Here is a 25,644-nt window from a genome sequence, read left to right as displayed (position 1 = left end):
ATAGCGAGCCCGTAGCAGATTAACTGCGTGGCTACAGAGTTATTTATTGAGTGACTGGCACCGCCATGTGCTTTCACAGCTTAAAGCCTCTTGCAGCACTGTTGCGACTTTCCAATGTGGTATTCACTTCCGTGTTGACAGCCGTGGAAGAGATGGCGATATGTATATGGAGTTTTACTGAAAAAATATGTTGAGTGATTGAATCTACTGGCTACAAAAGGCTTAAATTTTTGCGTAGGGAACGCTGACTGGGAGTGGGCTTCACAGGTTGATGAAAGGCGCTGTGCAATTACATGTAAATTTGGAAAAACGTGTGGTGTAATATCCTCTAACAAGGCTTTGTGATAGACTAGGTGTTTGTGAAGTAATATGCACACTGTTGTACAAAGGTATCCTAATAAACTGTCGTTTTCTGCATTGAGAGAGAGTGAAACTGTATTTATCGAAAACTTTGTTCGATTGCCTCCTTAGTTCTGGGCTCTTTTGATGTCTGCAGACCTTATAACCTGGTTCATAAAGTGATTCTATTATTCCACATCCGAGCTGGCTATCTGAAGCTCTTTGTTGCTGTTTTTGGGTAGACTGGTTAGTCCTACGACTACTTTAAAATTTTTGTTTGTTCGATTGGTGGTTATAATAAAAGAAACACATGGCTGATCCCTCCGTCGTAGGAATCGGTACAACACGAAACTGAAACATGTCTTCTCAGAAGTAGTGCTTATTGTGTAGTGATATATGAGAGCTTGTACAATGTCTATTCGTGTATGGCAGCTATAGCACCGTTTTACGTGGATGCACCCATGTTGACGGCATGTCTCTATCGCGACGACTAACGCCCATGATCATCATTAAACCGTTGTGGTAGCTGACGTTGTGAACATATATTTGGACACAGCGAATTGTGAATCCCGCGTAAGGATGATATCAACAAGCTCATAATCAACACTGGTACCCGGTATGCACTTCCTCAAAGCGTCGTCAATTAAGGAGGGAAACGGCACGGAGTGCGCTTTCTAGCAATGGGTGACTGACGCCTGCGCTCATGCATACATTACCACACACTGCGTTTCAGCAACACGGGAGGCAGAGGTTCGTAGCCAGAGCCGCAAACGCGTGCGTCCCGCTGGCCGATGTCTCGAAGGCGCTGGTCTCGCTCCACCAAGGCACGACATTCGCCCATCGAAATCGCGTCCTTTCTGCAAAGCGTATTGCAGCAGTTTTGTTAGTCGGTGCTCTCGCAATCGAAGCAGTCGGTGGCGGAGAAATCCCGTTGGTGCATGTGGAAGCTGCACTACTCCGATGAGCCGACGCACGCTAACACGAAGCGAAAGGCAAAGAACGAACTGCGTCAAGGGTGCCTAGGCGACGCCAGCGCGGCCAGTGTGCCTCGCTGGTATCGAGACGCTTTAGCCATGACCTCCGATATCGCGCGCAATCTCGGAGTAAGCGCTAGTAAGTGTCGATCGTGAAGCATTACTTCTTTTCAACTCTCACAGACGGCGGCACCGCCCCGCTCCACCCCGCCTACCTACACCGCCAACAGAGAGCACCGTCCGAAAGAGAATGTGTGAAAGATATAAGGCGCGTTCGCGCCGTGTCCAGCATCTACAGAGTTAGTTTAGTCGCTAGGGTGTCGGGCGCTTGCCGTCGCAACAGCGAGGTCGTGGGTTCGATTCCCAGCAGGGGATCTTTTTCTTGGTTTTTTCTATCTCACCCGTTGGCGTCCATTTTATCAACGTGATATCCGTGACGGATGTACTTGGTGGACCCCGGCATAAAACAATTTCGTGTTAAAAAAAAAAGCTATGACGACCTCAGTAAACGACGTTGTGTTCACTCCTTACAGTTACAGATTGGAAAGAGTTACGCAAAGAAAACACGAGCAGGAACACAAAGGAAAAGGGAAAAGCATTCTTTGCCATTGCTGAAGCATGACCAAAAGCTACATGTGCCGCCTTGGATTGACCACAAACCCTTGCTGAGACAACTATGGTGCCATATAAACAAGGGAGCATATTATTGCGATAGCAATTATATGGACACTCTCGGCTGGATTTTGCCGTCGCCGTCGCCGTCGCCGCCGTCATGCACCGTATATGTATAAGTATGTATATATATATAAAGGCCCCCAAAAAAATAATTCAGGAAAATGCTTCCGAAGCGCGGAATCGAACCAGGGACCTCTTGCTCTGCAGCGAGCGGCGCTATCCACTACGCCACGAAACGGAGATCCTCCACGTAGCTAACGGCGAGCGTTATATACACACCACTTAGCGCTGGACGGACTCGGAGACAGCAGGCGATAACAGGCGTTTCTTCATTACCAGCGAGGTGGCGCTAGGAGCCCGACGGGCGCATTTAAAAGTCGTCGGTGAGCTAGCTCGCTTCTTCTTATATTTGCGCATGGGAGAAACTTGCCCTTCCGCTGTCTGCTCGCGCGGTTTTCTCGTGGCGAGGGGTATAGGAATGTTTCACGCTCTCACCTTGATGTCCGCGCTCATGTTACGGCGCGTACGAATGTCACTCGAGCTCAGGGACGCCGCTAAACGAACAAACAGAAGATGAGCGCGAACTATCAAGTGTCACAGCTCGGCACTTGAAGCACGCTAGTTTTCTTCGCTGCTTCGGCCGCCTTTGCAACAGAAGCGCTGTTCAAACTGAGAGTATCCATTGGCGAGCCTCACTTCATATAGCATTAGTTCCTTGCTATCGCATTCATTGATTCGCCCTTGCGGCGAAACTGTGATTTTTTTTGTTATATTATCAGGTATGCAGTGATGGAATAACTACTCCAAGTTAGAGCGTGCTCAACTTCGCAAGCTACGCTAAATCACGGGAAAAATAATGGGACCTATGTCTTCTCCCTCTCAGCAAAGTGAAATTTTAAAGGGGTCATGAACCACTTTTCCAAGTAATGATCTAATGGCCTCAGTATCGGAGTGTACTGCCTCCCGAATCGATTGCCGCAAAAATTTCTCGAATCCGTCAAGAATCAGCGGAGTTACGGGGGTTTGGCGCACGCTCCCAGCGCTTTCTCTCTTTTCTCGTGCCGACGAGCGCACTGGAAGCTAGACAGGGAGGGATGGCATGGGGGAAAGAAGTTACGCCAGCGCGCGTCATGAAACGCGATCGCTCTCCCGCTGTGATTCGCTTGCGCGAGTGCGGCGCCGGCAAGTGGCGGCATTCCGCGGCAAGAAGCGCATCTGATCCGAACGCCGCTCTCGATTTACGTCGGCTATCGACCAATAAGCATGCTATGTCTTTGCGACGTACAGCGGACAGACGCCCCGCCCACCGACGAGAGTGAGAACCGGCCTCTGTTTGAAAAGAGGGTGCCTGGGGAAACGGCAACTTCGCGCTCCGCTTGTGGCCATTACGCGGCGCGCACGACTGTAATATTTGGCAGAGCAGTTCATAGCCGTGTCAGCTTTCCGCAGGATGTGTTTTTTCAATCAGCCCAAGGGGTGCTTCATGACCCCTTTAATGCTTCTGTTCAGGTTCCTCGAGGATATGATTGATAGACTGTGAAGTGACTTACATCAGAAGTATTACGTTGTCACTTGCGCATACCAGGATCATGCATTTTCATTTTTTTTTTAATTTTAGTGCTGTCCTGCTCTTAGGGATTTTCTGTCCTCAATCCCCTTCCCCCTTACCGCTCGAGTCACTTGTGGGCGCCTTTAAAAAGGCCGGCAGAATGCTCTGTTCTTCAATAAAGAACTTTCTCTCCCTCTCTCTTTGAGCACAGCATTTCTTGCAAGACCACAAAGTTCATGCTCTATTCACTTTACAGTCACAATATGGTTCCTACACTGTTTTAAATGTACGTGAAGTTGCTCGAAAAACACTCTTCCACTGCATTACGATTATTATAACTGGAACAATGATATGAAGGTTGCCTTTGCAAGTGCGCCAGTAGGTATACGCCACCGATACCTTGTTCTTAGGGGCACCGATCGAATCTCTGCCGCGGCAGCCGCATGTCGATGGATGCAGAATGCTAGAGAGCGCTGAGCTTAGACATGGGAACGCGCGCAAAGAACTTCCGCTGGTCGAAATTTCTGGAGCCTTACACTGCGGCGTCTCTCATGATCATGTTGCGGTTTCGGCACGTAAAACGCCAATAATTACCATCTAAAGGGACCCTGAAACGGTTTTGACGATTTTGTACGAACACATTGAGCCGGTAGAGCAAGTCCTAAGGATCATTTACAGACCGATTTAAGCTCTGTACGTAAACTGTGTAATTGATTACAAGGCTTTAAAGCTGCGAATCCCCACCGATCACAGCGGCTCAGCCAAACGCGTTTTCAAACCACCCACTTCCAGTGCGCGCCGTATTGGAAGCGCGACGTCACGCAGGCGGCTGATCTGATTGGATCCACAGTACACGTCACAGGCAATTTTTTTCGACATAACTGCGAACAAATGTTGTTCGTGATCTTTGAAACTTTGTTTTGGTTAAAAACCAGTCACTAATAAACCGAACACAATCGCAATTTACAACTAGACTTCAGGACATCCGGCGCAGAGCGAACGTCGGCTGCATGTGATACCACGCGCCCCATGTTGACGTGAGCTGCGCGACCAGTGTGTATCGCGAGGTTTCTGTCTGACATCATGAATCGCGCTTGCTGCGTTGTGGGCTGCAAGTTCAGCGATTGGCGACAAGTGAAAATACGACACCGTGTGCCTTTGGAAGGCAGCAGGCGTGCCGAGTGGCTGCAGCGCATCGGACTCTCGTATCGGATCGACGGCAGGATATATGCGTTTGCGGTCACCAGCTTAAGCCGGAAGACTACAAGCTCAGTTGCGTGTTTATGCAGCGATTTGGCCTCGTTCTGAAGAGGTATCCCCTCAAAGCCGACGCACTGCCGTCTTTGTTCCTTACCGGTGGAAAGGTAAGTTGACAGTCGATCCAGATCGTGTGCTGTGTGTGCATAGCGCGCGGTTCGCACGTGGGCAACTCACAAAATTCCATGTAATCTCATTAATTATAACTATAACGACTCCGTCTCTTCAATGTAAGGTGGCCAGTTTCGCAATAATTATATATACACAGAATGCCCCTCGCCGCTTTGCGATTTCCAGCACTGATTAAAAAACGACAGGGTGCATGTGAATGGAAAACAATGCATTTGAAACCTCTGCACAAGTGTGTACGTCGTAGGGCCAGCTGGAAATCCCCGGTTCAAGTGTGCGGTAGGCGGTGTCGTATATAATGAGCTCAAATAAAACCCCGCAGTAGTGCAACTCGTGTGCGACGGCGTTGATATAATACGGCCCGGCGAGTCTGGTGGTGGCGGATCAGGAGGATCACTGCTGCCACCCTCAGCACGAAGCGCTGGATCGCGAAATGGCGTGCCATTGTATGGGCCGAAACCCATTTCTCGGCTCATTCGGCGCAAGCGCTCTTCGAGGCCGGGGTCCATTCTGAGCCACTGTCTGAACTGCCGTGAAACAAAACACACGCTGCTCAGATGGCGCTCGTAGGAGACGTACGATCAGCCGAGCCAGCGGCTCAGCGCCTGACCCACCTGCGGCTACTCCGCTGGCTTCGTCTTACCGGAAGTAGACGACGCGACGGCACGCAAGCGTTCTCGCACGTCACATCGTGACGCAGAGCCTCTTGAAGGCGGAGCTTAGCCCCGAGCGCTCGAAGGAAACGTTGAGGGTGAAAGGCGGAGTGCAAAAGGAGGAAGGAAGTTATTATACGTAGCTCCCTTAATAAAGGGTGTTTCGACTGAACTATGGTGCCAATGATTTGCTTCAGTAATGGTCTTGGCAAAAAAGTCACAGTTTCGCCGCAACGGCGAAGCAATGATTGCGATAGCAATAAATTGTAATGTAACGCGAAGAACGGAAAGCAGCTCGAAATTGCCAGCGCATCGCTCGAGCCCAAAGGACGCACGAAAAGAACGCACACAGGACGAGCGTGAACTAATGCGTCACAGCTCGACACTTGAAGCGCACTGCTCAAACATAAAGCAGGACGCACGAGACAAACGAACAGGTACACACAAGACGAGCGCGAACTAATTGTCACAGTTGTTACTTATTTCTGTTTGAACAGCGCGCTCCTTTCGCAATCGCGGCCGCTGCAGCGAGCGAAGCGAAGCACCCCACTGGCCACCCCTTCTTTCCTTGAGATAAGCGCACGAAAGCGACGACGTCCTGTAGAGCGAACAGCAGCGGCGTTCGCAGGGGCGGGGCGACGATCTTTAAAGCGCGCAACACGCGCGCACGTCGCGCCATATATGTGGCCACTAAGAAAGCATGCTGAATTACATGGTGTATATAAATAGCTCGCCGTTAGCAGGCTGAGAGACTGTGCTGTCGTGGCCTAACGGCTAACGTTGCGGGCTGCAAAGCGAGAGGGTCGCCCGTTCGATTCCGCGCGTCGGAAAGAATTTCTTAATTATTTTTCTTTGTGGCCTTTCTATATATATACATACCTATACATATACGGTGAATGACGGCGACGGGGACGGACATTTTCCAGCCGAGACTGTCCATATGATTGCTATCGCAATAAAACGAAATGTCAAAAAACCGCTTCAGGGACCCTTTAAGGTACAGGCATGCGTACTAACGGGGTAGGCGGGACGGCTCGCCCCCCTATCTAATTATTTAAAAGAGCGCGCCAATACTGATCTATGCCTTTACTCAGTCGGAACTTCCACGCCAATATTTATGCTGAAAGTTATGACTGCATGTTTCTCGATAACCATTGCGCTAAGGACCCTTGATGTTGCATTCAAAGAAGTCATTACTTCACACCTTCGCGCCAGGAAGTTGGGGACGAACACAGGCGTGCGCAGGGTTCCCCTTCAGGGGGGGGGGGGTGCGAAGGTTCGTCGCAGCGCCTCCCCTCCCAATTATGTCAATGTATAAGAACCGACATTTGGGCGAGTTGGATTGCGTTAAACATGATGAGTGGCTGGTGTTCGTGTTCCTTCTTCTCTGTGTATTCGTCGTTTGCGCTGAAAACCACTCATCATGTTTAATGTCAATGTATGGCGCTGACATTGCGCCCCCCCCCACTCGAGTCGCAACGCCCCCCCCTCCATATTTTATTAATGTGTCGGGCTGACTTTGCGCCCCCTCTTATGTGAATAGGGGGAGCGGCCGCCCCCCCCCCTGACTCCCCCCAATGAGCAAGCCTATAGGGATGAATGACAAGCCTTTGTAAGAAGCCCGTCGTCGCTTCTGTTTCAATTTTACATCTATTGCAGAGCTTTTTTTTTGAGGGGGGGGGGGAGGGGTGGGGAGGTGATCCCAAGGGCACACGAGGGGAGGGGAAGAAGGGGCGGAGCGATGCGGTGAGACTTGCCGCGACTAATGGACTGGAGGACTCTGCGCACGCCAATGATTTAAGGAAATCTGAGACATCCTAAAGAATTGAAAGAAAAATGCACGCGGTGTAGGTGTAATTTGCAGCTAGATTTGCAGATGGGCGGGTCGCGTGGTGCTCGCAATTAAAACGTGAAGAATAAAAAAAGGTGGCTGATCCCTCTGTCACAGGAATCGGTATAACACGAAATTGAAACGTGTCGTCACAGAAGTAGTTGATTGTTTATAGATCATTATGCACTCCTTCAAAGCGTTGTGAAACGCGAAGACAAACGCTACGCGCGTCGTGTCTTCCCTCTAGCCTGGCCGTTAATTCTCAAAGGGCGAGCGGGGAATGCGATGCGACAGCCAGGCGAGCGTCGGAGAGCTATTTCTCGATATGGATGGATGCTATGAGCCAGGCTTGTGTTAAAGCCGCCACCTCGCGGTGTGTTAAAGCTTTGACGAAATTGCATTTCATCGGAAACGCGCCAAATCGGACGGTCGTAGCAACGGCGCGGTTTTTCTTTCTTTCGAGCGTGGTGGCACGTATGTCACCGCCCCGTTATAAAGGGGACGCTCATAGCATGCATCCATCGATCCATCCATCCATCCATCCATCCATCCATCCATCCATCCATCCATCCATCCATCCATCCATCCATCCATCCATCCATCCATCCACCCATCCATCTATCCATCCATCCATCCATCCATCCATCCAAGGGCGCTGAGAGGGAAGTGTGAAAGATAAAAGGCGTGTTCATGTAGCCTTCGTTATGTGTTTGGCGGTAGCTCAATGGGCTAAATGCCTGGAAGCCATCGTCGCGGACCGAGAAGCCATGGGTTCGACTCCTAAAAACAGAACTTTTTTCTTATAGTTTTTTTCATTCCCATTTCATGGCATTTATTTGGCTGACGTATTTCCGTGACAGAAATACGTCATGAAAGTCTTGGTGGACCCCGGCATAAAACACTTCCGTGTTAAAAACTTTATTTACTCAAAACACATCGTTGCCCCTAAAACAGAGAGACGCTGTGTGGTCGGGCCCATATTCCAAGGCCGCGCTGGCCGTCACCACCCTTTCTGCCCTCCGGACCAGCCTGAGCTGGTCGCCGAGCGCAAGGCCGGACAGCGATGGCTCACTCGTGAATCTCGTGTTCTCTTGCTCTTTCGGTTTGATTCCACGTGATGTGGTGTAGTGTGGGTGTGCTCCCACACCACGGGCATATGTATTTGTATGCTGTGGGGTAGCAGATGTATAATCTACGGATGTTTGAATATGTGTCCGTTTGGAGCCTACGTAACGCCGCATAGTCCACGACTGAAAGGCTCTTGTGCGGTGATCGGTAGAGTCTTCTCGATTTCCTGTAATACCGCAGAATCACTTTGTAACTGAGATCGATGGGTGCCGGGTCCTTCACGATGTCGCCATCGGCAGCTCGGTAATTAGTAAAACCTCGAGTCACCTGATCTGCATAGAGGTTACCAGTAACACCCTGGTGTCCCGGGGCCCGAGTTATTGTTTGGGCATATCTAACATTCGGGTCAATGGCGCTTTTGGTAAGTATCCGGTGTGCCTTCGCGCTGAATCTTTCGTTCTGATAGTTCCTGCATGGGGCCTGTCAGTGGTTGCTTTATTGAAGCATCCTTTTCTCAAACGCAGGCTTCCTCCTCACCTCTTCGCAAACTCCAATACACGCTTTATAGGAAAAAAGAAAAAAAGTGTGCTTAGTGAGCCAATTCGAATGAATTTTTCGTTCATGCAGTTCAATTTCTCGTGGACGCAATATCTGTCCCCTCCAGAGGTCGCGCTGAAGGACGGCAGTTATGTTATTGTTCACATCTCTTGCTAAAAAAAATCTGTATAATAAAAATTCCCAGTACAGACGATACGGCCACCCGCCACGGTGGACTTGTGGTTATGGGGCTCGACTGCTGACCCGAACGTCGAAGGATCGAATCGCGGCCACGGCGGCCGCATTTCCAAAAGAGGCGAAAATGTTTGAGGCAAGCGTACTTAGACTTAGGGCGCACGTTAAAGAACCCCAGATGCTCGAAATTTCCGGAGTCCTCCACTACGAACTCTCTCATAATGATATCGCGGTTTTGGGACGCTGAACCCAACAATTATATTATTGGACGGTACGGCCGGAGCAAGTGATGTCATTAGCACAAGGTCAGGATATCATATGCAAGGGCGCTGGCATTGAGTTCAGCACGCGTGTTTGAATTGTAAGCACGTACTGGGCAGATCGGAACAAAAATATTCAATTCAGTACAATGTACTGGACGTACCATTGGCGTCAAATGAAACCCGTACAGCTGAAAGCATTCGCAGTAGTATTGTGTGCACCGCCCAGTCACCGCAGTGGACAGGCGCGCGTATCTGGTTCGCCAGCACTGCGCATGTATACGCGCCTGTCCGTTGTGATAAGTGGAGGGGGCGGACTATACCACTGCGAATGCTTGCCGCTGTTTGGGTGTCATTTAACGCCTAAGGTACTTTCGTTTCCACTGTGTTCAGTTCGTGCCGCATAGGCGTAACATTGGCTCGTACGCTCACAGAAGAGCAACGTCACCTTTTAGTGGCCAGATCCGTAGCGACGCGACGTGGTTATCTCTGTAGTAGGACTGAAAGGCGGGCGAGTTGAAATCCATCCATCGTTGGGTAGCGGACAAGCAGACAAGACACGAAGGAAGAAGACGGTAGAAGCGCTGGTCTAGCGAGTGAGAGATTTTATTTGAACAATCATATATATATATATATATATATATATATATATATATATATATATATATATATATATATATACAGAAAACGTAAACCAAGTGCACGCTTACGATCGATGAATGAAATGAATCTCTTGTTCCGATAATGCCATAATGTCGAGCTACGTGAGCATGCTAATTCCTTGGATGCTGGGGTATCGTCTCAACTGGCCAGTCATTGTTGGGAATGCGAGTGCACGCCTTCGTTTGCGCAAACCTCGGTCATCAAGCACCATCACGATCAACGCACACGTGAGACAGCTGAGGCATACCGCATGGCAAAGTGCGAAGGCTATTCCATAAGTAAGCCGTCGGTGGCATTATCGGCACAAGAGATTCATTTCATTGATCGATCGTAATCTTGTGTTTGGCTTACGTTTTCTGTACACATATCATTTTTCAAATAAAATCTTCCAGTTCTTAGACCAGCGCTTGTCCAGTCTTCTTCCTCCGTGTCATGTCTTCTTGTGTGCTACCAAACGATGGCTGGTTATCTCGGGCAATTGCTCACGTCTTTTGTTATACTTGACGCTTTGATGTCGCGCATAGTTCGGCGAGCGCTGAACATATGAGCTGCGCTGATAACGCAGGCGCGCGCACAAGGACGTCAATCGAAGCAGCAACTGTCCAATGCTCGCTTATCACCCTGACCTTTGCTCGAGTGCTCAGGTATTTACTCTACAAAAAAAGAGAAAAAAAAAGAGTACGTGTTGCTCTTCACTGCCAGCCCTGACTTGCGACGCGTATGGCTCTCTTTAACCCTTTCACACGCCACCTATGAAGAACTGTCTCTAAATGCGTCAAATCGATACAACGTTATTTCAAGGCACTCTGTACTCTATTGCAACAAAAATAATTTCATAATGCGTTAATTGAGGTATGTTGTAGTACTTAATTCTTATTCAGTTGTAATTAACCCTTTGCGGTCCGTTGTCGGGCAGCGCCCGACAACGCAACACGGCCGTAGCGGTCCGCTGTCGGGCCCCGCCCGACAAGGGTGTTCGTGGTTTAAATTTTGCTGTTTTCTCACCGCGAGTCGCGCGCATTTTTTGTATACATGAAGGGCCATCTCTTGAGGAATAAGTGAGCTTTGTTTGTTGAGGTTTTACTTTTTTGACACTAGGGTGCAGCACTATGATCAGCACGGGGCCTAGAGCGTACCCACTCGCGCGCGCGGTTCGCTGAGAAGCATGGCCACGTTTTCACCGCGTGCGTTTTACGGCGGTGCTTTTAGCGAAAGCGAGGATGACTTTAGTGAGGAAGAGAATTACGTGCCTCCATCAGACAGTGATGACAGTGATTCGACAGAAGTGAGTGACGAAGACGACGACGGCGGCGGTGGAAACCTGCAGTAATAACCCTGGCCTGCACACAGGGGAATGCTTTGAGCGGTATCATACGTTGCCCAAATATCACTAAAAGAGTTGCCTGCAGAATGCAGGAGCAAAAATAAATATCCTGTGCGTTTCTCTTCCACAGCTTGTGTTTTTATTCGCGGCGCCAGAAACTGGCGAAATAGTTTCGGACCGCTAGAGCCGGAAAGTGGGTAAAGGTTTTGGACCGCAAAGGGTTAAATATCTCTTTATTTAGAAGTCACCCATGCTCCGAGTTTGCATTATTAGATTGAAATCTTACGCCAGAAATATAGTGCAAATTCGTTTTCGGGTATGTCCATTTGGAGCAAAGAAAAATTATGCTTTTGATGTGGCTCGCGGGAAGGGGCACGTCGAACAACTCGTTGAACAGTGTAGTGCCTTCAGCAAACTGATTATGTACAACAGCACACTCCAAAATGAAGTTAAATGAAGACGCATTTAATGTGCAGGAGATTCATTTGATCCAAAGCTCAATATATCACGCTCGCTTTTAGCCCCTAGTCGTTACAAATGGCGAAAACAAGTGATGTACACAATTGTGTGCATAGCGTGTCAAAGGGTTAAAGACACACGTTAACTCTTTTTTTTTGTCGCTCGACTCTCCAACAAGAGTATAATGATCTCATGAGGGAGTTAACGTGTCTCCTTGAAGAGTCATATACGTGGCTAGTCAGGACTCATAAAGAAAAGTCGAAGGACTTTTTTTTTCTTGCAGTGTTGAACTGTGGTGCTGCTGGGATGTAGATGTAGCGCATATCTTTCAGATAAGAAGGACATGAAGGAAGGAAGGAAGGAAGGAAGGAAGGAAGGAAGGAAGGAAGGAAGGAAGGAAGGAAGGAAGGAAGGAAGGAAGGAAGGAAGGAAGGAAGGAAGGACTGATAATACGGGCTTCGTGTTCAGCCGCTTTGGTGTTTATTCAGAGTCTGTAAAGTGATAAGCCCTGCTTGAGCTGTATGCCTTCATAGAACGTGCGAAGCTGTGTGAGCTATCGCATGTAAGGAGCTGCGGAACCGGGCACTCAATGGTGAGACGTGCTTCGCACTCGGCGGCTTGTCACTAAAAAGTCACATGGTCTCTTGCGCATTTGACTAAGACGTCTGGAAGACGAAAACCATCTTCTTTTTCTTCGCAGTCACCCGTCCAATTTCTCAGTTTCTTTGTTTCCTGGATCAGAAGTGCTCTGCTCTCGCCAGGAGTGGTGAATTAGTTATTATACAAGCCTAATCTTTCAATCGGGCTAAACCTAATATTTTCATTAGGTGCATATTTAACGTGCTCTGGCATCGCACAGTACACGGGCCTCTCGCATCTCATCCTCCATTAAAATACGAACGCCGTGAACGCAGATCGAACGCTGACCTTTGTGTCAGCAGCCGGAACTTATGTACGTAAATTCTCTATTGGGACACCTTAAAAGAAAGAATGTAAATCAGACACCTACAATTCCTTTCTTCCCCAAGTATTGACCGAAAGCTCACGTTTGCTTATTTTTCTTTCTTGCTTGCTTCAGAAGTATGCCTTCGTGGTAGTAAGAGAAGCTACTCATTACGTATTCAAGAAGTTAGAGAACCACCGAAGCCTCCACCAAAGTTTTCTGATGATGGCCCGCCGAGCAAAGTGAGGGGACATCGAGCGAAAGACAAACACGGGAGGCTGCTTCGTTTCCCAAGGCTTGAAGTCCTCCGCTAAGCGGGTAAAGCTCGAGGAACGTCCAGCGAAGTTCCCGTTATTTGTACAGCCAGTCAAACTGTGTGGCTGCAGGAAGTTCTATGCGCTGTCAAGATGTGCAGCATTTCCTGCTTTTTCTTAAAAATAATAATCTTTATATCTTCACAATACTGTCTTGTCTTCTTAATTAGATAATCTTAGTATGAAATTTTCATGTAATAAATACTTAACATCTATCAATAGCAGATCTCAAACATATGTATATATTGGATTGGTGAGGTGCACTTTCTTTTGCATTTGTCATTATTGCGTTTTCATTGGATGTGGGGACTTCATAACACTGTATAGCATTGTATACCACTTTATAATCACTGAACAAAACCCGTGTAAATTATATGCTGCGGCATGCGCCTGAACTACCGAAAAGAAGTGGGGCCCTTGTCACGTGTACTGGAACACATTTAGCGCAATTTCTTCAGTCGGCAGTGTTCGTTGTACACCACTTTCTTGTTGTTGGTAATAACGGTTCTGCCCATTGTGTTCTCCTGACTTTCCTGCGAGAAAGAAACGCGGCTTCGCATTTCTAGCACTTGTTTTCTTCACGAGTGGGCAGGCAAACTACGATTTCGACGCCACTTTAGTCCTCGAGTCCTCGACTTAGATGTCCGATAGCGGCAATCTCAACTCGTCGCTCGCCTGCACTGGTGTATTCCTCGGGTTGACTTTGCGTTTCGTCGCAATGCCGAGGAAGATCTAAGAGGCCGCGTAGAAAACAAGCGCGTGGTTCATATCTGATCTACCAGGTGCCGTAACGATCCCTTCTGCTCACAAGAAAATTGTTTGCTTCTTCAGTGAACTCAATCAAATAATTTAATGTAACTCTTAACTTGAATCAGAATCATCGTTTTCATACGACTATTTTTTTACGAGACTTTCATCTAAACATTCTGAAAACCGGAAGTAAGTGGTCGACCGGAAGCGCTTGTAAGAGAAAGAAGAGTGTCGCTAGTTGCTCGTGCCAATAAAAATTATTTCTTCACCAACTAAACTGCTGGTTTCAATAAAAGTTTATTCCTCCTCATTCGCACCTTGTGCGGAACTGCAACTTGTTTCGTTTCTTTCTGTTCATGCAGGCAGTAAGTACTACGTTAATTCACTGTCGATGAGAGAAAGAGAAGCAAGGAATACATTTCATTGAAAAATTATTGAAGAACCATTGGCCAATGTTGTTGACATATTGTATTGAAGATTAATTGCCTGTCCATTGAAAAATCATTGAGCTCAATGTTGACACCTATGAAAAATTGGGCACTGATATTTTACCAAAATTTTATTGAAAGAGAAGTAGCTGAATAGTAGTGGACTTGTTTTAAAGTTCATTGTGCATTGAGGATTCTTTCTGACAGTTCTGTTGAATGAATATTAAGCTACAACTGAAGCAGCATTGAAATTTTATGATGCATTGAAAGTACATATACAGTGTGTTTTAATAGCTGTTGAATTTTTGTAGACATACAAGTGAAAGTAAGCTGCCTCAGTACGAACAATGCCTACTGAGGTACGTGCCTCAGTAGGCATTGTTGAAAATGTCTTGCATAGAACCTGTTAAGCAATGCCTACTAAGGCAAGTGATTACAACATATATTACAATTCCTCATTGTATGCTTGGGGTTCATATACACTTTTCGTAACTTGAACAAAAGCTGCTTGGTGCACTTTCTTGGGTTTTATATGAGCACAGAGCTCTCTGTACATGTGCAATGCTGGTGTATAGTGGCATAAAGAACTATAGGAGGCCTGCACAGTTCGAGTGTTATTGTGGAAGACTGTGCCAACTCACACTCTGGACGGAAAACGGCAAGCTACGTGTACACAAATAAGCAAAGAATAATTCAAATCAGGTAAGTCTATTTTCACTACATCTGCACTACAGCAGGTAAGGCACAAATGCACCGCAGCAGATAACACTTTCAATAACTGCACTAGGAAACACTTTTTATCGCCTGCTTTATTGCTTCATTCCTTCAAAACGCGTGTAAACCTAGCAACAAGGTAAACTTGGCGAGATCTAAAAATTCAGGACACGGGTAGAAAACTTGTTTGAATGACATACACAGACACTCGGAGAAGTCAACTTTTTATAAGCTCTGTGACGTTTCGCTTTCTTGCAAGAACTCGAGGAAAAGAAGAAAGTGCTAATGTGCGGACATCTATATTTATTTAAGCGAAAAACTACAAATAACGCCACCACGAGAGAAAAAAAAACATAATTCAGTTGGTGTAGCGCTTGTTTCAAAATATAAAGAGTGAGTCCCACGTGCAAAAAATATGAGAAAAGGAAAGTGTTATATAAATTAGTACCTAGAATGGGACGGTGTGAAAAGGCGAAAACTCAATCCCATTGTACGGCTACAGAGGGAGTAAACATGGTACAATTAATCAGGCTGAAGCGACGAGTGAGAATACTTTTTTTTTTACAGAGTGAGGATATTACAGAGCGAGGCTTTACAGAGCGAGGATAATAAAAGAAGCGAACCGCTAAGCCACATCTCCGAAGACGCGCGTCGAAACACTCAAGGCAAGGTAACCTCATGGCAAAGATGCCCAACTCCTCTCCCCAAAGCACCACTTTAACAGTCGCCCTCACGCGTTCGAAACTATTCTAGAATAGCGCCTCCAGGTTACCGTTACATGGATGTAGTACCGTGACGGAATACACGACTCTGCTGGTACATTTTCTTATCCACAAATTTGTTGTAGTGACAGAATAAAGGATACGTCACCTGCCTTAATTTCTGCATTGTCATTACGTGGCACAATCAACTTTGCAGAGGCGAAAAACTAGCACATGCGCTCCAATGTAAACGTTAGGGTATACCATGAAACACGCTCTAATACGAGAGCCAATCAAAGTCAGTACGTTCGAAAGTGATTAGTAATCGTAACCTACATATATTAGGACAGTTCAATCAAGTATGCCGCAACATTTACGCTGTCACGTACATCTGAAACGTGTCGAGCATGTAGCCCGTGTAGCAACAAAACGTGCGTTTTCATTTTTCATGGTTTTCGAATAAAAGGGTGCGCAGGTAAAGAAAATGAACTTACCTTCAGCTATAGCAGAGGCCTGTAGTTTAAAGAATCAGCATATGCAAAGAATGATAAATGCACACCAAGGTGACCGCGTCCATCCCTCCATCTAAGCAGATATGAAGCTGCGAGAGTCTCGAATGCAAACTGAGACGTCCATTTCTCCGTAGGAAACGTTACGGAACTAAGCCTAACTGACAGTCCGCGTAACAGTCACTCCACAGGAACATACTTCCCTGCAGGTCTACAACTGCTGAACATGCTACGAAGTAGCTTCTTCACTATCATTTAATTTACTGTTGTGTCAAGTGCTCTCTCACAATGTTAAATTCATTTTTCTTATCGCAGTAATATACGAGTGCTCCAAAATCTTGTATTTTTAATGAATCTCACTTCACTTTGGTGAGAACTTCGCCTTGCTGTTTCCTTAAGGACTTACAGTGATATATAGTTCTAAGTCACAGTGCGTCGTCGTCTGCGCTTTCTGCGGATACATATTTACAATTATACTTTACGTGACCTCAATTTCCTCAACACCAATGAAAAGTGAATACTACCGTCAAGTCTAGCAAGCGCCTCAAGGGCTGGTACCACTCACAAGGTAGTGTAATGGCGGCAATGGCGATGCCCATGAAGTTCTAATGCATGGGCGCTATGGGGAGCTTTTCCTCTAGCGTCTGTACCAACTCTATGTGTTTTCCCTACGTTAGCTGATCGCCAAACGCACTGGAAGTTGTCATCTGTTTCTTTGAAGTTGCACTACCATCTGTTTTACGTTGTCAACGTTGTCCTTTCCAATGCAGTAGAGCCCCGCTGTTACGTTCCTTACTGCTATAGTATACGTATTCCGGCTGTTGCGTCGATTTCAGCCGGTCCCGGCATAGCTCCTATAGGATCCAATGTATTGGGATCCCGGCTGTTACGTCGCAACTGTGGGACCACTCCCGTATGATACATCGCGAAGTGCGATCCGAGCCAGTCGAACGACCACAGAAGAGAGCAGCCATGTTGACTTTTCACGCAGCTTGGCCCAGCCTGATCGTAAGATTAGCCGAATGAGTGACACGCATAACGTACTTTCGGTTGCCGCGAACAAAAGCATGGTCTTCGAGATCCGTATTGCAAACATGGTGTGTATGACGTTCTTGGTTTTGAACTTGTTTTTAGCACTCGGAAAGTGAGGGCTTCGAGACTGGCGTTTGTTTCCGCTTTCGCTTTGGCGAGGACTCGTCATTCTTTATTCGTCGGAGGAGTTCGCGTGGTTCGGGGTCGAACTCGTCGAGCTGGTCGTGTTTTGTGTGCTTATTTCATCCACGCCCAGAACTGTTGGCGCCAAAAAAAAAATCGCACATGCGTTGATTACATTTCTGTGGATAGCACCGTTCTCAGCTCCGCGATCCTGTCCATCGGCTAGATCGTGGCTGAGTGCGGATATGCGTACACCTGTAACGAAGTTTAGTAGTTGGTGGAGCAAATGTCATTTCCTTCGGCGATCGCTTTCGGGGGTACTTCCACATTCGAGTTACGTACGACCGCCTACGACGAGCCGAGGTGGTCCGACACTATGCCAACAGTCAGGGGCGTAGCCAGGGGGGGGGGTCAACCCCCCACCCCCCGAAATTTTTCAATTTGCTTGCGTATGTATACACGCACACATCCAAACGCACGCACGAATCCCCACCGAAAGAAATTTATGGCTACGTCCCTGCGAACAGTGCTGCATTATCACACGGAGATGCCGACGCATCTGGTGACAATCTCGCGAAGGTATCGCGAAAAGTGGTCGCTTGCCAGGTGTCGGCCGTGCTGCCACTAGATTTATCAAAAAGATATGACACTGCAGGTGCTCGAAAAACTTTTCTTGCTGCTCGGGCATGAGTGAACGCAAAAGGTAACGTTGAACGGTTATTTCAAGCGTAAGCATTGAAACAAAACTCTATACCAATTAATATTTTTTGTTTGTGCTGTTTCTCTGCTCTTGTGTTTTCCGGCTATTAAGTTTATCTCCTGCGGCCCCTTCAAAAACGTATCAACCGGGTTCTACTATATTTTATGAGCGCAGGTCTCACGTTCTGTCCACGAAGCCTTTGCTGCGGATGCGTCCCATAAGGGTTCACATGTGCTCCCGGCACGACTGCCTGGGTCGACGAAGAAGTAAGAACTGAAGAAGACACGCAAGTTGGGCGAGTTGGTGAGGTTCCATGGTAGAAATTTCATGGCGTCGGGAAGAAGCTCAGGCTGCCTAATAAAACATGCTAACAAGTTTGTTCCGTGCAAAATCGCTGTTGTGTACCAGATACCCTTGTCATGCGGCCGTACATACATAGGGCAAACAGGGCGGTGCATTAATGTGAGGCTTCTTGAGCACAAGAATTCATTACCAAAGAAAGTAACTAACTTGTCCAAGCACTGTTTTGAGTGTCAGTGTGCACCGTTTTTTGTAGACACAAAAATCTTGTTTGTTCATAATGACAGCTACACTAGAGAAGTAGCTGAGGCATTTCACATATCAAGGAAGGCAAGTGATTGCGTTAGCCAACCGTCCCTGGCGTTATCTTCGAAGGAAATGTGCCTGTTAACAAGGGGTGTCTAGGGAGCTCACACGAGGCTTTGCCTTATGGTTTGACAAGTTTACCGGCAGCGCAGCCACACACACGGACAGAGAAAAGAAGCGAAACGGAAACACAGCGCTGACACTCACAACTAAACTTTTTATTGCAGAAACAACACTTATATGATCAACCCCCTTACGTTCCCCGCATGCGCAAACTGAGAGAACGCATAGAGCTCGCGTACAGGTAAAAGCAAAAAACGAGGCGAGCCCAACAACAATATACATCAAAGTTACACGTGCTGGTCCAAAAATACGCGAGCTCTATGCGTTCTCTCAGTTTGCGCATGCGGGGAACGTAAGGGGGTTGATCATATAAGTGTTGTTTCTGCAATAAAAAGTTTAGTTGTGAGTGTCAGCGCTGTGTTTCCGTTTCGCTTCTTTTCTCTGTCCGTGTGTGTGGCTGCGCTGCCGGTAAACATGAAGTACAACCAACTGGCCCAAGTTTCCGTTTTGTTACGGTTTGACAAGTGACTTATCATTGACAATGAGCATGCGCGCTCGCCTTGAAAAGTACGTGTTGTTTTTTTATTAAACCAGTTGCAAGTTCAGCGCCGTGTGTGTCTCTTCTTCCTTCGTCTTGTGTTTAAGTAAGCGCTGTTTTACATTTTTACCATGAAGTAAGAACCCGCGTCACTCACTGTTATGACTTTTCGGAATGTTGAAGTAGAGCAGGTGTGAAGTACACGCGTGTCTCTAAGACGCGATCCTGGCGCAGCATAGCCTCAGCTGATTGAGCGCCATAAAAAGCCGGATTAACTAACTAACAAACACGCGGCCGGCGGCTACACAATGAATAAAATATTTGTGACCTTGCTAAATGGTATACATATTCGCATTATTTACTCGCCTATTGCGATTAACAATACTTACTTCGGGTAAGCTATAAAGACTTGTCTTCTTTCAGGCATTTTTTTACGTGAGGCAACCAATGCGGTCACTATGTGTCGAAACATATCCACGGAACAAAATCTTCTTATATTGCAATCGTCCTCCAGATTTGAGCCATTCTGGAGGTCAGTATCGATATCTTTCTCGAATCCTGACGCCAAATCCCTTCAGAAATGATTACACATATGAGATATGGGAAATGAGTTCTTTCAAATGGCAGTGTTAAGTCAAATTGCGTTCAACCCCTCCCCTCCCACCCCCGTTTCAACTCTGTCCACTGTCCCGGCACTTGCGGGACTAAATTTAGTGACTGCGACCCGCTAGCTGAGGTGAGTTTGAGACCCCTGAAGTACAGTAAATAGCACCGCAATAAGGAAGAATCGAGATGCGCCGAAGTAAACACAACGGTGCGCGGGGACCCGGAGACATTTTTCAAAATAACGGCACGAGGTGTTTTTCGCGAGCCATGGTGCGGAGATTATGTGTGCCCCTGTACGCGTTTTCTTTTTTTTTGTTAAACGCACGTTTTAAATTAATCATACTGTGGAAGGACTTTTGCAGTAATAGTAAGCATTATTGTCTTGATTGCGGCTGTTTTGTGTATGCAGTTTTTTCCGTAACTATAGATTACTGGGGACGGGAGCAATCCATTCGGCCGCTAATAGAGATCCCTTAACTACCTTTCCAAAACGCTTCGTTTAAGTTCCTTTGCGCAAGGCATACTGTGTTACACGGGCCGCATCACCTTCACGTAAAGGAAAAGGAATTAAACGGAGTTGGGTGCCCGTGCGACGGTGGCATGAGCTGCGTTTGGAAAATTGTCGACGCGCAACGGGAAACGAGGCGCTGCAGCGGAAGGCATCTTTGTTCAAGGCTGCTATGTGTATGTAGATAGTGGTTATCGGCGCCAGCACTCAAACGGCGGGAGCCACGGCACCGCCTCATTCTGACGTCATCATCCGTGGTCACGTGACTCCCAGCGAATGTTTGCGGACCCGAGCAAGATTACGAGCGAAGCAGTGTGTCTTGTGCCGCCGTCGCTGCCATGCCTGATCGCGGAGGGCGTGAAGTTCAGCACTGGCTGTGCGACTCGGTGAGCGGCGCCAACTGGCGCCCGACGCGGTTCGAGGACGAGTTGACGTTGATTCGCTACGCCTGCTGCGTGTGTCACGTCATTCCGAGCACGACAGTACTGCTGCCCTGTTCTCACATTCTGTGCGAGCAGTGTATGACGGGGTGTGTCGTCCAAAACGGCGGAAACGTCTGTCCCATGGACGAAGAGCCATTCTGCGCAGAAGAGTGCCAGAAGATCAAGCTTCCTGACAAGAAGAAGCAGAATCTGAAGGTATGTGTTTTGCATCAGCAGCCACTCTCTAAGCGCCGAAGAAAACTGTTTGGTTGGGTTGTTAAACGCCTCACTTTCTTCCCCTAACATCGTATTTGATGTCAGCCTTTGAAAGGTTGGTGAAAGGGTCATCTTTGCAACCCTAAACAGTGCAGAATGTCTTCGAGCAGCGCGCCGCATTTACCATTACGAAGGGCGCCAGCACGCTGGCCGAGTGCCAGACAAAGCTGCCTCCAGTCGCAGGATCGGTTATCACACAAGTGCACACTTGCAAGCAGAGTGCCGGAGTACGCAACGCCCCCCCCCCCCCCCTTTCCCCCTGTTCCGCTATTTCTAGTGATCGACCAAAAAAACCCACAGGGTCCCTTATGCGTCCACTTAAGAAGACTCGACGGCGAAAGCCATTTTGTTCTTCTTCTACTTCTTCTCAGTCAATGTGTTGATCCTGCCCCGCCACCCTCCAAAAGCTTTGCGCACCTAGCATGGTTTTGCATTGCCTCCAGGATCGAAGGCACCTCACCTGGTTTAGCACTGCCTCGGAGATCTGCCCACTTTTGACCAAGCTACGATGGCATATGATGACGGCATCATGTGACGTAACGTCACGCCGACATTTGTGACGTCATGTGGTGACGTCATCTCATGATGATGATTTTTTGTATCGCTCGTCCCCGACGCTACAGGACGCGAGACGCCGACGGTCAAGAGAGAGAGAGAGAAATAGATGAAAAGGAAACGCAGGGAGGTTAACCTGGCGCGAGTGACCGGTTTGCTACCTGCACAGGGGTAGGGAAATCCCATTAAAAATGAAACTAAAGCTTTTATGCAAACACAAAAAAAAAGCCGTAGATGTCTAGTTCATTTTTTCCCATTTAAAGATTAAAGGTATTCGGAAAAAAATTATATCGAGTTTTATTTGGTTTTTATTACTTGTGCCTAACTCACCTAGTCACGCTTTGATGCTCTGCCGCGGGTTGATGAGCACCTCTCATGAAGCTTGCATTATATCGGGAAATAATAATAATAATAATAATAATAATAATAATAATAATAATAATAATAATAATAATAATAATAATAATAATAATAATAATAATAATAACAATAATAATAATAATTGTTTGGTTTTTACGTTCTGAAACTACGATATGATTATGAGGGACTCTTTAGTTTGGGCTCAGGAAATTTCGACCACCAGGGGTTCTTTAACGTGCACCCAAATCTAAGTAAGTATGCCTCTAGCATTTGGCTCAATCAAAACGCGGCCGCCATATTGCTACCCCTTGCATCGAAATGCTCCTTTTTGCAACTTGAAATTCTGACTTTCTTGGCAAAAAATATAGATATAGCGCACCTATACTTTTACTCATGTCCCGAGTGAAGGGCTACATATATCCGTGAAACTAGACGTGTATCTCGTTAAGACTGTACCATTCTCATATTACAGCGTAACCTGAACAGAAACAGAGGATACAAACATAACTGAAACAATGCTTGCATGTTTAGTAAGATACAAAGCAATAATATCGAGATTACCCGCCTTGCTGGTCCGGTTGCTTTCTCATTGCGCTGCTGACCTCCAAGTAGGGGGTTCGATTCCAGCCTCGGTTATTAAATTTCGATGGCAGCGAAACCATAAAAACGTTCGGCGTGGTAATTCCGATTCAGTGCACGCGAGATAAACAAGGGCAGTAAAATTTGCGTTGACTTCCCACTTACAATCTAACTGGCTTGTAAATTGCTATTTCAGTTCGTTAATATCTAAATGCAAATTATAATAGGAAAATCTATAGTTGCACAAAAATCATTTCAATAGTCAAGCACGCAGAACCTGACCACTGTTAAACCTGCAAGAAAATCTCTCGCTCGGCGAGTTTTAATACACCACCTTTTAGCTTCGTTCACACGCACATCGGTCGCTCATAATCACACCCATATTTTTTTACCTTTTTTGAATACGTTAAAAACTATGTGTATGGTGCTTGCTTCCGTGCCTTATCACAGTGATTTAGGTCTTATTAGCTTTTTTTGGCGTGCTTATACAACACGAATGGGGCTGCTTCAGCACAAAGTTATTTATCTTCCTAATTTACGTTTATCTTACAGGCTCATTGCTGGAATGAGGCTGACGGCTGCGATTTTGTGGGCACCATCGACGCCGTACTGCTGCACTTCGACAGAGAATGCGCATTCCACTCCCTCCAGTGCCCACGGTGCCAGGAAAGAGTACTGCGCACTGACATCGCAGCACACTATGTTGCCGGGTGCTCCCAGAGCGCTTCTTGTGCAATCAGTGCTCAGCCGAACAGGCAAGATAGTCCATCTACCAGTTATTACGAGACTGCAATACTGGAAAAGTTGTCTGCTCTTGAGAGACAAATGAACGGACTCTTAAGAACCTCGAACTCCGCGCGTTTGGATGGTGTCTGCCGCGCAGTCAGTGCATTTGAAAGTAGTTGCCTGCGTGGAATGAAAGACATCGAGTTGAACATCATCTCGATAGTGACTCAACAACTGAACGCTGGCCTGCAAGAAGTGAAGAGGCTCGTCAGAGAGCCAGGGAGTGATCAGCTGTCGTCCCTTCACAGCCAAGTGAACGAACTCGTTGAACAGTCAAGGGAGCACGACACCTCCGAAAAGCAGCAACTGGTACGCGTGCTTAGAGACTGGCAAACTGAATTGAAGCAAGACGTGCGGTCACTGTCGCAGCTATTGGCGCGCATGCTTGGGGAAACCGAAAGTAAATTCAGAGAAAGTGTGACAGCCCAATTACAGGAATTTGTAAATTTGCTAAAGGACTCCTCATGCGAGGTGAAAGAACACGTGAGCAAGGCTGAGGCTAATCTCTCTTCGATGCTCACGGACCAACAACAGTCTCTGCAAAGAGCACTCGATTCTTTAAGGAGAATAAGGAATCCTCCGAAACGGAGGAGTCCTCTTGGCGCTGTCGCTTTAGGTAAAGAACATAATCCACGGAACATGCAAGAGCAGTTCATCCCGTTGAAGGTGGAAGTGTTCATTGATGAAGCACTGAATATTCTGGAAGTCCTGCGCCAGCAGATTTATAGACACGAGAAAAAACTGTGGGTTTGCATTCCCGCAGCACCGTTTCGGGCTTCTGGCCCCATGAGGAACAATGTTTCTCGATATTCGCGTATCGATATGACCCTGGGAAATGCTGGAAATATATTTGACTCAGACAAAGACCAAACCACAGTTGCGAATCTTGTGATTTACAGAGATATGCACATTCGGATTGAATTTCGCTCTTTGGAAGGTATGTTCTACATGGATGTGGACTGCTTGAAGTGTTCGGGAAGTTCCAAATTTCCATTCAATAAAATTAGTTATAGCGGACAAAGGCTATACTGGAAGTGAATTTCTTTTTCGCAGAGTTTTACATCGTGAATGCGGTGACTGCTCCAAAAGAAACATTTCACATCTTTTGACCCATTTCGAGATAGAACATGAAAAGCTCGCTGAAGACGGCGTCATAATAAACGGGGAACTTAGGCTGCTAATTGAATTAAAATAAGGATACGGGTGCAGTCCTCACGCTCGCGAAACCTATTTCTTAGGACACATATATCTACTTGATGCGAAATGCTTTAATGTCAAGGCAACGGTAGCGACATTACCTTGTCAGTTGCTTAGCGTCTGTTTAAGGCCGGGAAGCTTTTCGTCTAACACTTTATATAGTACAGGAAAAAAAAACTTTTCCTGTTAGTCCTGACACACGTTGTGGTGTGGAAACAGGGTGGTCACCTATAACGAGCCCGTAGCGGATTAATTGCGTGGCTACAGAGTTACTTATTGAATGACTGGCACCGCCATGTGCTTTCACAGCTGAAAGACTCTTGCAGCACTGTTTCGAGTTTCCAATGTGGTATTCACTTCCGTGTTGACAGCCATGAAAGAGATGTCGATATGTATATGGTGTTTTAGTGGGAAGAAAATTGTTCAGTAATTGAATCTACTGGCTACAAAAGGCTTCTGTTTTTGCGTTGGGAACGCTGACAAGAAGTGGGCTGCACAGGTTGATGAAAGGCGCTGTGCCATTGCATGCAACTGTGAAAAACGTGTAGTGTAATATTCTCCAACAAGGCTTTGTGATAGACTAGGTGTTGTTTGTGAAGAAATGTGAACACTGTTGTACAATGGTATTCTAATAAACTGCCATTTGTTTTCTGCTTTGAGCGAGAGTGAAACTGTATTGATCTAAAACTTCGTTCGATTGGCTGAGAGCCCTCCTTAGTCCTGGGCTCTTTTGATATCTGCAGATCGTGTAACCTGGTTTAAAAACTTGTTTTTGGACGTCAGAGCTGGCTATCTGAAGTTCCTTGTTGTTGTTTTTGGGTAGACCGGTTAGTTTTACGACTATTTTTTAATTTTTGTTTGTTCGATTGGTGGTTATATTTATCACATTAAAGAAAGTTATGAGGACCTCAATAAACGATGCTGTGTTGGCTCCTTACAGTTACAGATTGGAAATAATTACGCAGTGAAAAAACGAGCAGGAACACAAAGCAAAAAGGAAAAACATTCTTTGCCATTGCTG

General features: G+C 46.8%; 1 protein-coding gene across 1 annotated transcript; it reads left to right on the top strand.

The window, feature by feature from the left end:
* The first annotated feature begins 20,785 nt into the window (after positions 1 to 20,785).
* Positions 20,786 to 25,327, top strand: LOC119407312 (TNF receptor-associated factor 5-like). The gene is made up of 2 exons (XM_037674224.2): positions 20,786 to 21,086; positions 23,193 to 25,327. Exons 1-2 carry the CDS (start codon positions 20,787 to 20,789, stop codon positions 24,462 to 24,464), a joined length of 1,572 nt encoding a protein of 523 aa, XP_037530152.1. The 5' UTR covers position 20,786; the 3' UTR covers positions 24,465 to 25,327.
* Positions 25,328 to 25,644: the final 317 nt, after the last annotated feature.

The sequence above is a fragment of the Rhipicephalus sanguineus genome, chromosome 10 (assembly GCF_013339695.2).
Source record: "Rhipicephalus sanguineus isolate Rsan-2018 chromosome 10, BIME_Rsan_1.4, whole genome shotgun sequence".
Lineage (NCBI taxonomy): Eukaryota > Metazoa > Arthropoda > Arachnida > Ixodida > Ixodidae > Rhipicephalus > Rhipicephalus sanguineus.
The sequence above is the reverse complement of the archived record's forward strand: the minus strand, read 5'-3'. Positions and strand labels throughout refer to the sequence as shown.